This window comes from Urocitellus parryii, chromosome 15 (genome assembly GCF_045843805.1).
Source record: "Urocitellus parryii isolate mUroPar1 chromosome 15, mUroPar1.hap1, whole genome shotgun sequence".
Lineage (NCBI taxonomy): Eukaryota > Metazoa > Chordata > Mammalia > Rodentia > Sciuridae > Urocitellus > Urocitellus parryii.
The window spans coordinates 37,186,161-37,201,093 of NC_135545.1; the positions used below are offsets into that span (position 1 = coordinate 37,186,161).

Genomic DNA, 14,933 nt, shown 5'->3' on the forward strand with positions numbered 1-14,933 from the left:
TAAAGGCTAACAATTGCTTCCACTGCCTTAAAACAGGGCAGAGGGCACAGTTACTTCAACTACTTACTAGAAGGCAGAGTCTTCCTTTCATTGTGGCAGCTGCCACAATGGACACCAGATGACTCACCAAGTTCTCTTTGGTAAGAATCAGGAACCAGACTGAGCTACCGAGAAATGATCTGCAGCTACCTATTACTCTGCTGTTTCTACTGGCTTTTCCCTTGTCAGCCAAAGAGGTTTATAAAACATTGATACACACAAAAGTGAAAGGTGTTCAGGTACTGACAGGAGTCTCATGCAAGAGCCACTTCAAATTCTAACAACTTGATTCTTTTACAGTAATTCAAGGAATCTGTATATTCATGACTAACCCAGGATAATCTCCTCACACTCCTTTTGTTCCCTATGGTCCAATTTCCTCCTCCACCCTTTTGTTCCATTCTACAAATTCTGTTTTTAAAATCCTCCTACAGTCTTCTTTGGGGTGCAGGATCTCTTTCTTTCCAGCACTGTGACTTCCCTCCTTTCCTTCACATTATCTCTCAAAATAGAATTTGCCTCCTCCTCCTCCTCCTCCTCCTCCTCCTCCTCCTCCTCCTCCTCCTTCTCCTCCTCCTCCCATCAAGTCTCCTCTCAGACAGTGCTGCTACTTGAGTCCCACTTTGTCAGACTGGTGTCTGCAAGACATGTCACCGGCTTATTGGAACAACTCTCTTGTTTATAATCAACATTCCCAGTAATTGTACTTTTTTCTTTTTCTTTTTTTTTATTTTCTGAAAAATTATTTGCACTTGTGTTCTCCATACCTTTATGTCTCCATAACCCTCTAGAACTAAGAGGGTCCATGACACAAAAATTTAAATAAAAGAAAATATCTGAAATCTGTTTTATACATTAAAAAAAGGGGAAGAATCTGTATGTAAATCATGGACAAGGTCTGAGTCTGTGATTGCACAAGTGTTTATCAAGCACCTATGAAGCCAGGCTCCATCCTTATGGATTATCTGGACTGCAACCTTGACATTTATAGAACAGAGTGCGAGTTACCCAGTATTAAAACTTTGAGATGATACATGGAGTCTACAAGAGTCAGTAATTATCAGTGATGCTCGTGTCCATAAAGCACATTTTTATTATGATTAGCCCAGACCTTTTGTGGATGTTGTGATCCAAGTTATGATTATGCCCTGTGACAGAGAGGCAAACTTAGGGGGATGGATCCCTGCGTTCCTTCAGGACTGAAATAATTAGGCCAGTATAAACAAGAGAGGCCCAGTCTGACCTCCCTAGAAGGCAAGCCAGAGGCAAAACCAGTTAGAATGGAAAGTGAAGGAGATGTTCTAGTTAATAGAGTTGCCATACAGAGCCTTAGGAAGAGCAGGTTTTTACAGATACCTTGTTCCCTTTATGACAGTTATCAAACTTCCTCAGAGCATGGCTTCTTCAAATACGTTGGATGTCTTATGCTTTTTGTTCTTTGTATTAAATTTTAAATACTATAATAAATATGTACATTTTAACGTTGTCTCTGGATTTTTAAAATATATATGATTTTTCCCTTGCTTTTGGCATCCTGATTTTTATCAGCCTTTTCTCACTCGCCATTCCCTCCTTCTTTTGCTATTGTGCTTACACTCCTTTGAATGCCTTTGTCACAACAAATCTAAATGAAGACACGTGTTTTGGGAATACATATTTGGTATGTGAACATACGAGCGAATGGAGTTCAGTCAGTCTCTAAATGTCTGTGTCCTTCAACTCAATTCAGCAGATATTCACTAACTACCTCCTACTTGTCGTGTATAGGGCATGGCTAGGGGTTCTGATACCCACAGCACTGATATACACAGTAGGTGGGAGACAGGTTCCTTCCCACTCTGAGCTGAGTACCATAATGGCAAAGTCTCAGGTTTATATATTTAGGCTTTTTGGTTTTGCCTTCAGAATATAAAGACCGTGCCGGGTGCAGTGGTGGATACCTGTATTCCTAGAGGCTTGGGAGGCTGAGATAAGAGGATTGTGAATTCAAAGCCAGGCTCAGTAACTTAGCAAGGCCCTAAGCAAGTCATCAAGACCCTTTCTCTAAATAAAATACAAAATGGGTAGGAGATGTGGCTCAGTGTTTAAGCACCCCTTGGTTCAATCCCTCATACCGCCACCCCCCCAAAAAAAAGAAGATAAAGAATGCAAACTAGTGATGATTTCTGAGAAATTTTCAGTCACCACTTGGCTCATGATCTTTTATATAATGTAATGCCAAATAAAATACCATCAAAGACTTAACATCCATATGTGCAGATGAGTGTAAAACATATGAGGAAAGTCATGTGATACAGAGAAAGCAAGCATGGATTGAGATCAAGGCATAAATGTGTCTCCAAATGACATTTCTGCTTTGGGTGATGTTACATAAATCACTTAACCTGCTATCAGGATTTCACTAACTTGTTACATGAAGAACACTAACATTTTTGTCTTTAAGATCATTAAGGGATTGAATCAGGGAAATGGGTATGAGGGTGCATGAAATATACATATTTCCTACGTCTTTGAGGTACAACATAACAAATTACTCAGTCACACTGCTGGTAAGTGATATTGGAATCTAGAGTTTTCCAACTCCAAATCCAAGAGCATTCTCACTGAGCAATAGTGCTTCCTTATCCATCCTTACTTAAAATGTGCATTTCCTGAGAGCTCACAGAGCACATCAAAATACATTGTGCCATAGATAGAGGCCAATTGCACTGATAATCACCAAGATCTTTAACTGGTTTTATTGTTCTTTCTCTTTTGCTAGAAATTATTGCCAAATGTTGCCCCAAAGGGATAAAAAACAAGGGGAAGCCATTGATTGTTTCTAAACCTATCAATCATTCTTCCCATAGCTGCTTGTTTGATCATTTGATGTTCTCAAAGTGTGAAATTAGTTTTGTTATTGTTTTATATATTTAGAGGAAAATAAAATTCCATAAGCCTCCTGGTCTTTATGTATGCAAATGATATGACATAGACATTCTAGGGGTTCATTTCTAGTACAGGTGAGCTTTAATATCCAAAGAAAAACTATGGAAGAGAATCAGGAAACTGATAAATAAATCAACCTTTGTTTTTTCCTTTGTGATTTTTCATACTGTGCTAACCTTGTCAGAAGACTCCAAACTTAGCTCTAATTTTTTAGACACCCACAGCAGGGCAAGAGAAGTGAAGTTACCTTCCACCCCCTTAGTTCTTCATCATTGTATAAGGTTGGATAATGTCATTCAAAGTGATGGTCTTTGAGAGTGTATCTCCAAGGAGATAAGTTCTGCACTAAGGGTTCAAGGTGCAAAGATAAGTAGGGCACAGGTCTCTGGTCCAAACAATGAAGAAAACACCCCAATACAAATTCAATAGCTGCTAATTAATGCTTTCCTATTTGGAACATAGCTATCATGTTGTGCAACATTCTCTTATAACATCCATCAGGCCAAATTTTCTTTCTTCAGGTTCTTTTGGGTGTATGTTTGAATCTACTTTGACTTCTCCACTCTGTTGAAATTTGGTCTCTGAGGCTTTAAGCATCCTTTTTACTATAAAACTACCTTGCTCAAAACCTTCCCCCTCCAAAATATATGACTGACACCTTGCTTGCTATCCTGAGCATTTTGATAAATACCACCCTACCAAATATAAGGTATTTCCATCATTCCATGTCATAAAAGGGTAGTCCTAAAGTAAGAATCTCAGCACCTAAAGTACCCCAGATGCACATCATAGACAGTGTGACCATGAGCAAGTTACTTTATCTCTCTAATCCTCTCTTCATTTGTACAACCAGCACTATAATATTTTTCCTCCAATGTCAAATTACTAGTGAGGCTTCCCTGAACAGCCTTTGCAAAATAACAACCACTCTCTGTTGACACTTCTATTCTCTCTCACCCAACCATCAAAGCCTCTGCCTATATGCATTCCACTAGGAGCAAAGACACAAAAATACAAATTGACTTTTCTTCTGCATTGAAGTTGACTCAGCCCCTAGAACAGTACTTTGTAAGGAATAGTTTCTCAGTGAATTTTAATATGTTCAGTGACTCTAAGCTTTAATAAATATATTTTTCCTCTATGAACTTACAAGAAATTAGTATGGTTTGGCTGTTTGTCCTTTCCAAAATTTGTGTTGAAATTTAATTGCCACTGCAACATTATTAAGAGGGCAACTTTTAAGAGATGATTTGGCTATAAGAACTTTGTCCCCATGAATGGATTAATGCTGTTAATGCAGGAGTAGGTTTCTTTTAAAGTGACAAATTCAACCCCTCATTTGTCTCTTGCTTTTGTCCGTCTTTGCCCTTCTGGTAATGGTGCCTTAATGTGCAATGTTAAGACCCTTGACTGATGCCAGTGCCTTGATCTTGGACTTCCCAGCCTCTTGAACTGTGAGCAAATAAATTTCTGTTCATTATAAATTAGCTAGTCTGCAGTATTCTGTTACAGCAGCACAAAATGAATTCAGGCAGAAACTCCATATAAACACTCACAAGTAATGCTATCTGCAGACGTCTTCCAAAGATGCATGAAGGATTAGAGCTGACTTTTTGTACCTCTTCACCTTTGAGATGGAAAACTCTGGCCCCAGAATGCTCAAGAGTCCAACCCGGCACTGCCCTACTTAACAGGGAGCTATGTGGTGTCATTAATTTAAGCCTGTGAAACATTCTGAATACCTTAGGATCAAATTACTGTTGTGCTTATTCTTACTCTTATATAAATATTTGCACATGTGAAAATTCAGCACCTTGACATTTATTGAAATGGTTGCATTGAAAAATGAGGCAAATTGACTCAGAGATAGGTGTTGGCAGTCAGTGTGGGAAAGACAGCTCTTTGTCAACGCAACAACCACACTGGTGCATCAAATATGCAGAAACAGGATCTACTGGGGGTGGGCTCAGAAATGCCACTTCTTGCTCTGCTTCTCCTGTGTCCGAACACCAGATACAAGCCCTCTGGTCCTGTACTCAAGGGATGCTCCATCAACAAAATAAGGGTGGTTTTATTTTATGTATTAAAACAGGATCCAAACTCGCTTTCCATCCAAATTATTTTCAAACCAGTGGTCTATGTTATCAATAATTTTCAGTTCCAATGTGGCCCACGGTTGGGGATATGGCTCAGTAGTATAGCAATTGTCTAGCATGCATGAGGCCCTGGTTTGATCCCCAGTGCATGAGGGCTCACACACACACATACACACACACACACACAGTGTCCCATTTTTTAAAAATGTATTTTTCCCCCCAAGTCTCCTTTTAAGCACTATAGAAGGTGATGTAATACTGGATTTTCTATGGTGATACTAATATTTAATTATTGCAATTTTATATAATTGGTGGATGGACAATAGAATCTGGTAGGGGGGAGATCTTTTCCTTCTAACTATTGAAAGACAACTCCAAAAATACATAGTGAAAAAAGGGCATAAAATCAATACTACATTTATAAACATTTCCTCTATACCTATTTACTATTTTGTGCAGTAACACCACAGGGGAAAGATTTTTAAATGTATGACTTTCTAAAGTTAGTAAAATATGTTATTAAGAATGCTACCTTGATAGTGCATCAGAACTTAACTCTAATGTTTCGATTGATATCTTAGAGAGAGGACAAAGTTAATCCTGTGAGAACTTCATGGGACTGCTTCTTTCCTTGACCTCATTTGCAAAGAAGGAACTGAGGACCAGCAAGAATCCTTCCCAGCCCTTTCAGTTACTAAATGTTTTAGAACTTTACTGTCCAAGGCCTGGAACACAGTGTCTTCTATTATTCCTGTCTTTGTGCAGGGTCGCTAATTTGTACTCCAATGAGTGAGGAAAAAAATTAAAAGAAAAAAAGAACTGAAATTTTTGTTGTTCCATCATGCTAATATAATGCTTTTAAAAATCAGTTTCATTACAATTAGGCAATTTCTATTCCCAATTTTAAGAGATCCCAGGTGTCAGAGTGTAAAGGTGGCTTCTAAGATAGATAATACCATAGCAACAACATTGTACTTAATGGCATGGAAAGGAAGGTTCCAGTAGTGTTCTGTCACACACAATAGAAGTTTACCATACAAGGGAAATACCTGTAAAGAAACCCTCTATGTGTATATGTGTATAGATACATACGTACGCAAACACACACACACACACACACACACACACACAATTTTAACTGTGCTTCCATATACCAACCACTTCAACTCTGTAAACCTGTGAATGCTAAAATTGCAAACTAAATTCCAAATTTATGGTTTTCATGGTCACATAAAATTGCCTAAGCTGGGTGCAGAGGTGCACCCCTGCAATTCCAGCAATTCAGGAGGCAAAGGCAGGAGGATCACAAAAGTTCAAAGCCAACCTCAGCAACTTAGTGAGGGCCTAAGCAACTTAATGATTATCTGAATCAAAATAAGAAAAAGGTTGGGAATGTGGCTCAGTGGATAAGTGTCCCTGGGCTCAATCCCTAATACACAAAAATAAAATAGAATAAAATAAAAGTAAAAAAAAAAAGAAAAAAGGGCCTACCTTATAATAAAATAATCAGACATGAGACTTTGAATGATAAATTACATATAATCACAAAGTGTACAGAGACTCTAGCATAATGCTTAAATTATATTTTCTAGTTTTTTCTTTGTTTTATTTATATAGCCACAGAGTTCTTAGGCCCTGCCATGACCACTCAAAAAATTGAGTCTTTTATGCTTATTCTTAACAAAACAGCAGGTAAATAGGAGTTTGAAAAACCTGTTTATTTTATAAATGATTTATTTAAAAGGCACAAGTAGAAATATTTTCTTTTCTGCCATGATACAATCACATAATTTTCTAACCGTAAGGGAAAATTATTTCCAGTATATTTTCAGTATTATGCTGAGGATTTCTTTAAAGTCAGAGTTCTGTAGTAAGTGGAAAGATTTTGAAGGATGACGACTGATTGTCCTGATACTGACTTTTGTTTGCAAATAGACCTATCTTGGGCTCCCCTACACCAAACTCTTGAATCCTCCACATCAAATTAATCTAAATCAATTACTCTGACTTTTCAAGAATATTCTACTAATGTTTCCACTCTCTTTTCATGAAATCCAACTCTATTATTTGAATAACAATAAAAATAAACCATCTATTTCATTACCTTACATGTTTTCCTCATAGCACTTTGGGCAATAAACAAGAAAACATCCACTTATAGCATAAATATTTATGATCCTAATTATTTATGATCACTCTAATTCTATGAACTGCACAGTTTCAGGTCTATATCTATTTCAAACATCTTTTTGTCTCTGAGAGAGGAGGAAATTAATAAGTAACTATTTGCTTAATTGGAAATAAACATTAATTTTAAATGAGAGCATCAAAATGCTTATAACACCTGTTCTGTTCCTTTCCTTTTTCTTTTTTATTCTAAACCCATTTATTTTTTTCCCTTACTTTCTTCACAATTGTCTGCATATGTACAAGGGAAGTTTAATACAGCTGAGTTTAAAAGTAAAAAGATGTGATCAGAAAGCCCAACTCCAACTTGTACTTACTTTCTAGAAGTTAATCAGCCTAGTGCTTTTATTTCTTTTCATGCAAAGTGAAGATGCAGGATTGTAACACCCACTTTACATAGTTACTGAGAAAATTGCATAAACAGCACAGAGTAGGTAAACCAATAAACAGCAACTTGCTTCCCTTGGATGTTCTGAACAGGGCATGTTCAATGGTGGTTTGGTGGTTCTTAGAATTATGTGCTACTCCTATGAATGCAATGTCACTGATGCAAGAAGGAAGGAGACACACAAGCCACCTTCAGAGGACAGGCTGAGCTTGTAAACTATTCCTATGCAGAACTTCTGGGCATGCTCTTCATCCCTGGTTACCATCAACAATTCCATAGTTATTATTTCTAAATAATTAGATGCTGGTATCTGTTAAATAAGGCAAGAGGTATAGCTTCTAGAAAGTATCTGTCTCTTCTCTCCATTCAACTTTGCTTAGTTGGTACCCCCTTCATCCCTATATCATGACCCCAAGATCATATATGTGTGTGTGTATGTTGTATATGATACACAACATATAATGTTTTATAGTTATATCTCATAATTTTAATATATGTTCAGTATTTATCATTCACAGCACTCTTCACCCCTTAGTGCCTGAAACATGACTTAGAATATAAACGGTGACCAAATGCCAATTGATGTGAAATATGAAGACATTCCCAACTATCAATATATAGCTCAGCATTGTGGGTCTGCTTGAATTTATCTGAATACTGCTTCTCAAAGAACTGCACTAAGCAAATTCTTTAGCTGGTACCCTTGGCAGGAGAAATGGTAATCTATGCAATCCTGATTAAAAAGACACCCAGTGTGTTTGCAATTTATCACTTTGACTCAGAAGGTTTAAAAATGACTCAATTCCGTGAAGGCATTCCATGAAGACTCCATGTATTATCTTGATTTTTCTAAAAGAGAGCCATTCATTACATGGATTTTTTTTTTTCCCAAGCAGTATTTTTTTCCTCGGCTCTTTTATACAGGTTACACTGAGACAAATGTTATTTGTAGCCAATGAAGAAAGATAGTCTGAGTTTCAAAAAAAGGTCAATGAATTAAGTTAGTTTATTTTTAAGCAGGTGATTTTTCTTACTCTGGGTTGCCTAGAGCAAAGTTTGGACCGTCCTGAAATTTTACCCTGATTTCCTTAGATAATTAAGCATTTATTATTCACTTGTCTTACATTTTATTTACTTTCCATCTTCAATGACTTAGAATGGACCACAAGTGTTTTCTCACTACTGTCCTCAAATTAGTGCTTTTTAAATAAATGCCACATCTCTCCCTGCCTGTGCCCAAAATGTTACGAGAAAAACATATGGTTTTGGGGGTGGCAGGGAGGGAAAGGCATTTTTTAAAAAAAGCATTTTTAGAATTCAAATAAACTATTTTCAGTCTTTGACCTGCAATAATAAAAGCTATTCATAAAAAAAATGACGATTCATTTTACAATTACTACTGCCTCACATCTTCCCCGGCAATACTCTGTTTCCTATGCCTATGTATAAAGGTCTGCTTCCAAGTTATATAGTTTCCTTTCCAAACCAGTAACATTCCCTGGCATGAGCCACATTGTCTGGAAGTCAAATGGGAGTACAAGAGAATGTCAAAAACTTTAGGATGTGAAATCAGTCAGTTTCACTTTGAATCATGCTTCAAACACCTTCAGCAAGAAATGGATCAAGTCTGACTCTGTTCTCTAATCAGTAAAACTGAGATGACATTACTACCTACTTCAAAACTGAGATGACATTACTACCTACTTCAAAATTTGTTAATACAAATTTTTGATAATGGATGCAAACTCGATTAGCACAGTGCCAAGAACATAATAAATGTTCAATGAATGAGGTGGTTGTTTATGTTCTTGTTTTCATTTTCCAGTTGTTATAATTTTTTAATATTTTTTTTTAGTTTTGGTTTGCACACAATACCTTTATTTTCTTTATTTATTTTTATGTGGTGCTTAGGATTGAACCCAGTGCCTCACACGTGCTAGATGAGCACTCTACCACTGAACCACAACCCCAGCCCCTGGTTGTTATAATTTGACAGACAATTTTATCTAAAGATGGGATGGCATTTTACCCTATTTTTTCTGAAACAGGATTCTGTCATTTGCAAATGGAGACAGAAATTCTTCTCTCTGCAAGTTGGTTTAGTACTCTATCAAACAGAGAAGACTATACAAACACAATGATTTTTCTTTTTATTGTTAATGTCATTATTATTGGCAGTAGCAGTAGCAGTGTTATCACAATGACCTCTCAAATAGGAAAATACATTAATGTCTATTTCTTTCTCATTTACTGGACTCTGAATCTTTCTTCCTACATGACCTAGAAGGAAATCTGAGCCAGAGATTATCATGGTCTCACAGCTCAGTTTTGCAACACAAGAACAGTGTCATGCTGCCTTGGATACTTAAAGTATAATATTAGATATGAAAATAGCACAGGTGTTCATCCTATATAAATTTCAAACTATAAGCAGTAATACTTGGAGTTAAAATATATTATTTTTATCAGAAAAACAGAAAGAATATACACCAGAATTTCCCAGAGGGATCCTTTAACACTGTTTCTATGGATTATGAGCAAGATTTTCTCTAATAATTTGCTCTTACTTTATCCCTCTCTCCTTCCATAGCTTCTAGTCCCTTCCTCACTCTCCCCCATCCTTTGTTTTCTTTTTTTACTTATTCATGTATGTTTAGGTGTCAGACAACCTCTTAGGAACAGGAGTAGAAAGAAAACCAACAAATCAGACAAGCCCCATTCTTTCTCCAACTATATATTCTGGTATGGAAACTGACTTAAAAATATAAAGAGTCAATAGACAAGACAATTACTGATTTAGTTGAGCTCAAACAAGAAAATTAAACAGAACAAATGGCAAATCTCTCTGTGGTCTGAAGCTGATACCTGAAATAAGATCAGAGAGATCGTTACGACCACAGTACATAATTCCATAAAGTGGGAATGTAATAAGCAAGGAGGAGCAGAATTTATTTGTTTCCAAGTCGGGAGTGCTGCTCATAGCATTCTTCTGAGGAATAAATAAGATAAATAAAAGATTTTTTTTTCCGTTTTTGTTTATCGAAAATATTCTAGCCTCAAGGATTTGATGACAGTGGTCTATGAACTACCTTCTTCTCTGAAGTTCATGAAGGTGGTGGCATTGCACAGCCTGGGAGGGATAATTCACTGCCATTGTATTGACCACTCTAGCTACTCTGGCTCCAGGTGAGATGCTTGCTGGAATAGCCAGAATCCTGGAGTAAATGGAATGGAGGAGGATGAGCCCACACAAGTGGTGTTGTTCACTAGTATGGAGCCAGCATTTTATGATCCAATTATACTGTGTCACTTTCTGAACTTGCGGACTGACCGACCAAGTACAGAGTCAATGTTACAGGCACTCTTTCAGAACCATATTGGTCTTATAGAAAGAGTCTCTGCTCATCTGCGAAAGTTTTTTTTTTATTTTTTTATGGTACTAGAATTTTAAGTCTCTGGTCAAAATTAGTGAAGATTCTTAATAATTTTAAGGCACAGCATATATTTCTTAAAAATAAAAGCACCTACTAAACCCCCTGCTATCGGTTTGTTCACCAAACATCTGTTAACCCTGCATATTATTATTATTTTTTTAATATTACATTCATTTATTTGGTACAGTAAGAAGTTGTTATCTCTTTTCTTTCAATGTGCATGTTGGGTCAGCCAGAGGCCCGCGGTTCGGATTTCAAGAACTTGCCAAGGAGTGCAGTTAGCTGAGGAATTCAAGCCAAGCCCCTTCTCTTGCCAGGCAATGACTGAGCATGGTGGGTGTGATAAAGCCTGGCCCCTTTTCTGCAACGTGGGACTCCTAAGGGTCATCTTTGCTCCAAGGATCCCCAAAGGTTTGGCCAAGATGTTGTTTGGTCCACATTACCTTATCCTGCTTCTTCTTCGCCTTTCCTTGCTTGTGCAGCAGATCTGCATCTGATATGAAGGACTTCTCTACACAGGCTTTTTTTCCTGCCTCCTTTATCTTTCTTAGACACAAATCCCCAATAAGAATAAGCCACTTGTACTGCTAACTCTGTCTCAGCATCTATTTTCCATTGTACTTAAGCGATACACATCTTTTGGTCACCAGAAAGTGTATTAAATTCCATATGTTCACAAAATTAAAAGTCCAAGTGTTCAATGCTCTCTGTCCATTTTTTCTATATTTTTCTAATAGAAAAAAATTAAACAGTGTTCTCCATCTGTTTCTGCATGGCTCTATCCTCTCTCTAAAGACACATACCAATACACACACAAACACACACACACACACACTCACACACACACACACACACACACACACACACACACTCATACCAGTCTCAAAAAAGACAAAGAAAGGAGGAGACTCATAGAACTAAACATTTCCACTTTCATTTTCACACACTCAAATATAATTATTCAGGCATTTACACAAACTCTTTACATTTCAACCATATATCTGTCTGTTTCAGCTATAGAATAAAGACTTACTCTTTGCTGATTGTCAACTGCATTGAGACTGCTTTAGTTAAAAACTTCAACCTCATTCACCCAACATATACAAAGCAACTACTATGTGAACTGTTCAAGTATCATTTCTCTCTATGACATTATATATGAGAGTGTCAGAATAAATCTTCTAAAATATAAACCAGATATTTTATGGCTCTCATATTGGAAATCGTAAAGCTAAAATCATTGTGTGTTTAGATACACATAATGATGAGTAGAAATTTAAATATTAGATGAAACCGACAACATTTAATTAAACAAATGGATACACACACACACACACACACACACACACACACACACACATAAAGATATACGTCAATGAAGCCTAAAATTGCCCAAATATTTTAACTTATAGGGAAGGGGCTTTAATTATCTACATCTCAGTGTAATTTATTCTTAAGGTATAAATTATTTAAATGGCATTACCATGCTTCTTTTATTTATGTTGAAAGAAAAATCTGTCTTTCAAAATGGATCATGAGATATTTGCAAGCTGAGACCAGCCTCTATGTTTCTTTTTTTCTTACTATGTTTAATTCAGTGCCCGACACATAGTGAATGCTCAAAAGATATCTGCTGGATTAACATCTATATTATACTCAAAACAGTGAACAAAAAGACTCAAGTGAACAACGGCCAAGAATGGAAGAAGAACACTATTCTATTCCACTTAGGTAATTAGCACAGTGCTTTCTTAAGAAGCCCCGTACCATAATTATTGACTATGAAAGGTGAAGTGAAGTTCAAAGACATCTGACAGTAGCTTTGAAATTAGGGACCTGGAGGCAATTCCTAAGTCTGCTCCTAACTCTGCCAATCTAACTTTGGCCAAGTAATAGGACATATCTAGACTTCCTTTTCCCTTAAGACTCAGGGCTGACTGCCTGCTCTGCCACTTCTCCAGGGTGATCCAGAGACCCAATGAAATAGAATTTATGACATGCTTCCTTCCTGGCTGAGGATGAATATATAATCATACCTGCAATTAATGCACTTTACAAGAGTGCCTTCCTGCTTCCAAATCTAAGTTCAATTTTAAGCCATGACCTACTTATGAATAAATGTGCTTTTTTTTGTTTTACTTTTAAATGCATGAGGATTTTACTCCTTGACTTAGAAAATAAAAAGCACACAGAAACTTTGAATTTTTAATTTAATTAAAAATTGCCTTAATAGCAAGTCATGGAAATTTATCTCAATAATGCTAAAAATAAATAAATAATATATGTGCAGGTGTGTATACACATATGGTATATTAATTTTTTTTCTATTTGGAAATTTGCTGGCAAAACCACCAGATACAGAAGAAAAACACAAAAAGATGCTGTTTTTAATACTTATTTTTAAAAGAACTTTTAAGAATAATGTTGTACTTAATAATTTTAAAATGTGATACAAAAAAAATCCCACAGGATTGAAAAGTTATTCTCTTAATATATTATTAAATTAAAGCAATTAGAAAAATACCTCCTTAAGTACAAAATCTACTGTTTTTATGATGTTATTTTCCAAAACAGTTTTTTAAATGAGAGTTGTTGTTTTTACTTTTATTTGAATTTGATTGTTTTTAGAATAATTTAACTCATGATTTTTAAAAATTGTACCACCAGTTCTCAGAGTACTGGCTGGGTTTAATACTGAACAGAAAATATCTTCATAAGAACTCTAAAGGATAGACATCGGTATTCTGTTTTACCAATGAGGACTCTAAGGCAAATGTAATACTATCTAACATGCACTGAATGATTTCCATATACCATATGCAGCATGTTGTATATTTATTGCTTTATCTGATATTCATTCTAACACTAGGAGGTAGGTTCCATGCCCATTTTATAGATTTGTGAATTAAAACTTAGGAATTTACTTAGCAAGCACAATACAGCCTATGAATGACCAAATTTATATTTACCCTCTTATTCCAGCAAGAAAAATCATTATCAGAACATCTTAGAAATAGGTGATAGTCTGCATAGGCTCTGCCATTTGTTTTCATCAGTATCAAAACGGTTGTAAAGTATACTCTGGTCCTCACAGTGCACATCCAAATAGTATGAATATAGGTGATGAAATACTTAGCCAGAACATTTCATAATCCAATCCCCAAGAAAAAATGTTTCCCTGAAGCACAAACATGGTAAATAGAATTAAAAATGTAGGCCACAAACCTGTTTCAGGCTCAATGGAGAAATAAGGCTGCCCTTCCAAGATACTATAAACCAGCTTTGCACTGTTTCCATAAACTGGGTCATCAGCATCCGTAGCTGTTACATTAGTGACAGACGTACCTAATAAAAAGGAGAAGAAAAAAAGTAATAATTAGCACTTTAATTCTTCGCCAAGAGCTAAATTTTGCCAAGCATATCATACAGAAATCCATGTTGGGAATAAAGAAGAAAGAAATCTCTTTAAAAAAAAAAATGGAGATAAACTGCTGTGTCCTAACTTCAACAACATCGAAGTCTTTTAAAAGAAATGGTACTGCTAGGCTGCAGTACTACATAAAGAGGGCCCTTTCAGTATCTGTATCTGTATTATTTCAGATTTCTTTGTAGTTTTCATTTGAAAACTACCTATTAGATTCAAGTTGGCTTGGAGAATATGCAAAGGAATCGTATCAAAGGAATTTGAAACATAAGGTTAATAATATAATATAGCCATGTAGCATTTAGGTTTTGCGAAAACACAACTGAAAAAGCTGTACAAAAATATCAAAGGAATATTTTATCCTATCGTATTTAATTCCTCAGACTATAAAATTAGATCGGAACTACCAATTAATCAGCATGCTTAGATAATTAGGC

At 36.1% G+C, this 14,933-nt stretch overlaps 1 protein-coding gene across 2 annotated transcripts in view; it reads right to left on the reverse strand.

The window, feature by feature from the left end:
- Positions 1–14,933, reverse strand: part of Cdh8 (cadherin 8) — a 340,478-nt gene that overhangs the window by 178,496 nt on the left and 147,049 nt on the right. For both annotated transcript variants that reach the window (XM_026392635.2, XM_077793074.1), the window contains exon 3: positions 14,298–14,417. In XM_026392635.2, the coding sequence (XP_026248420.1) occupies positions 14,298–14,417 (120 nt within the window). The remainder of the gene's footprint in view (positions 1–14,297; positions 14,418–14,933) is intronic.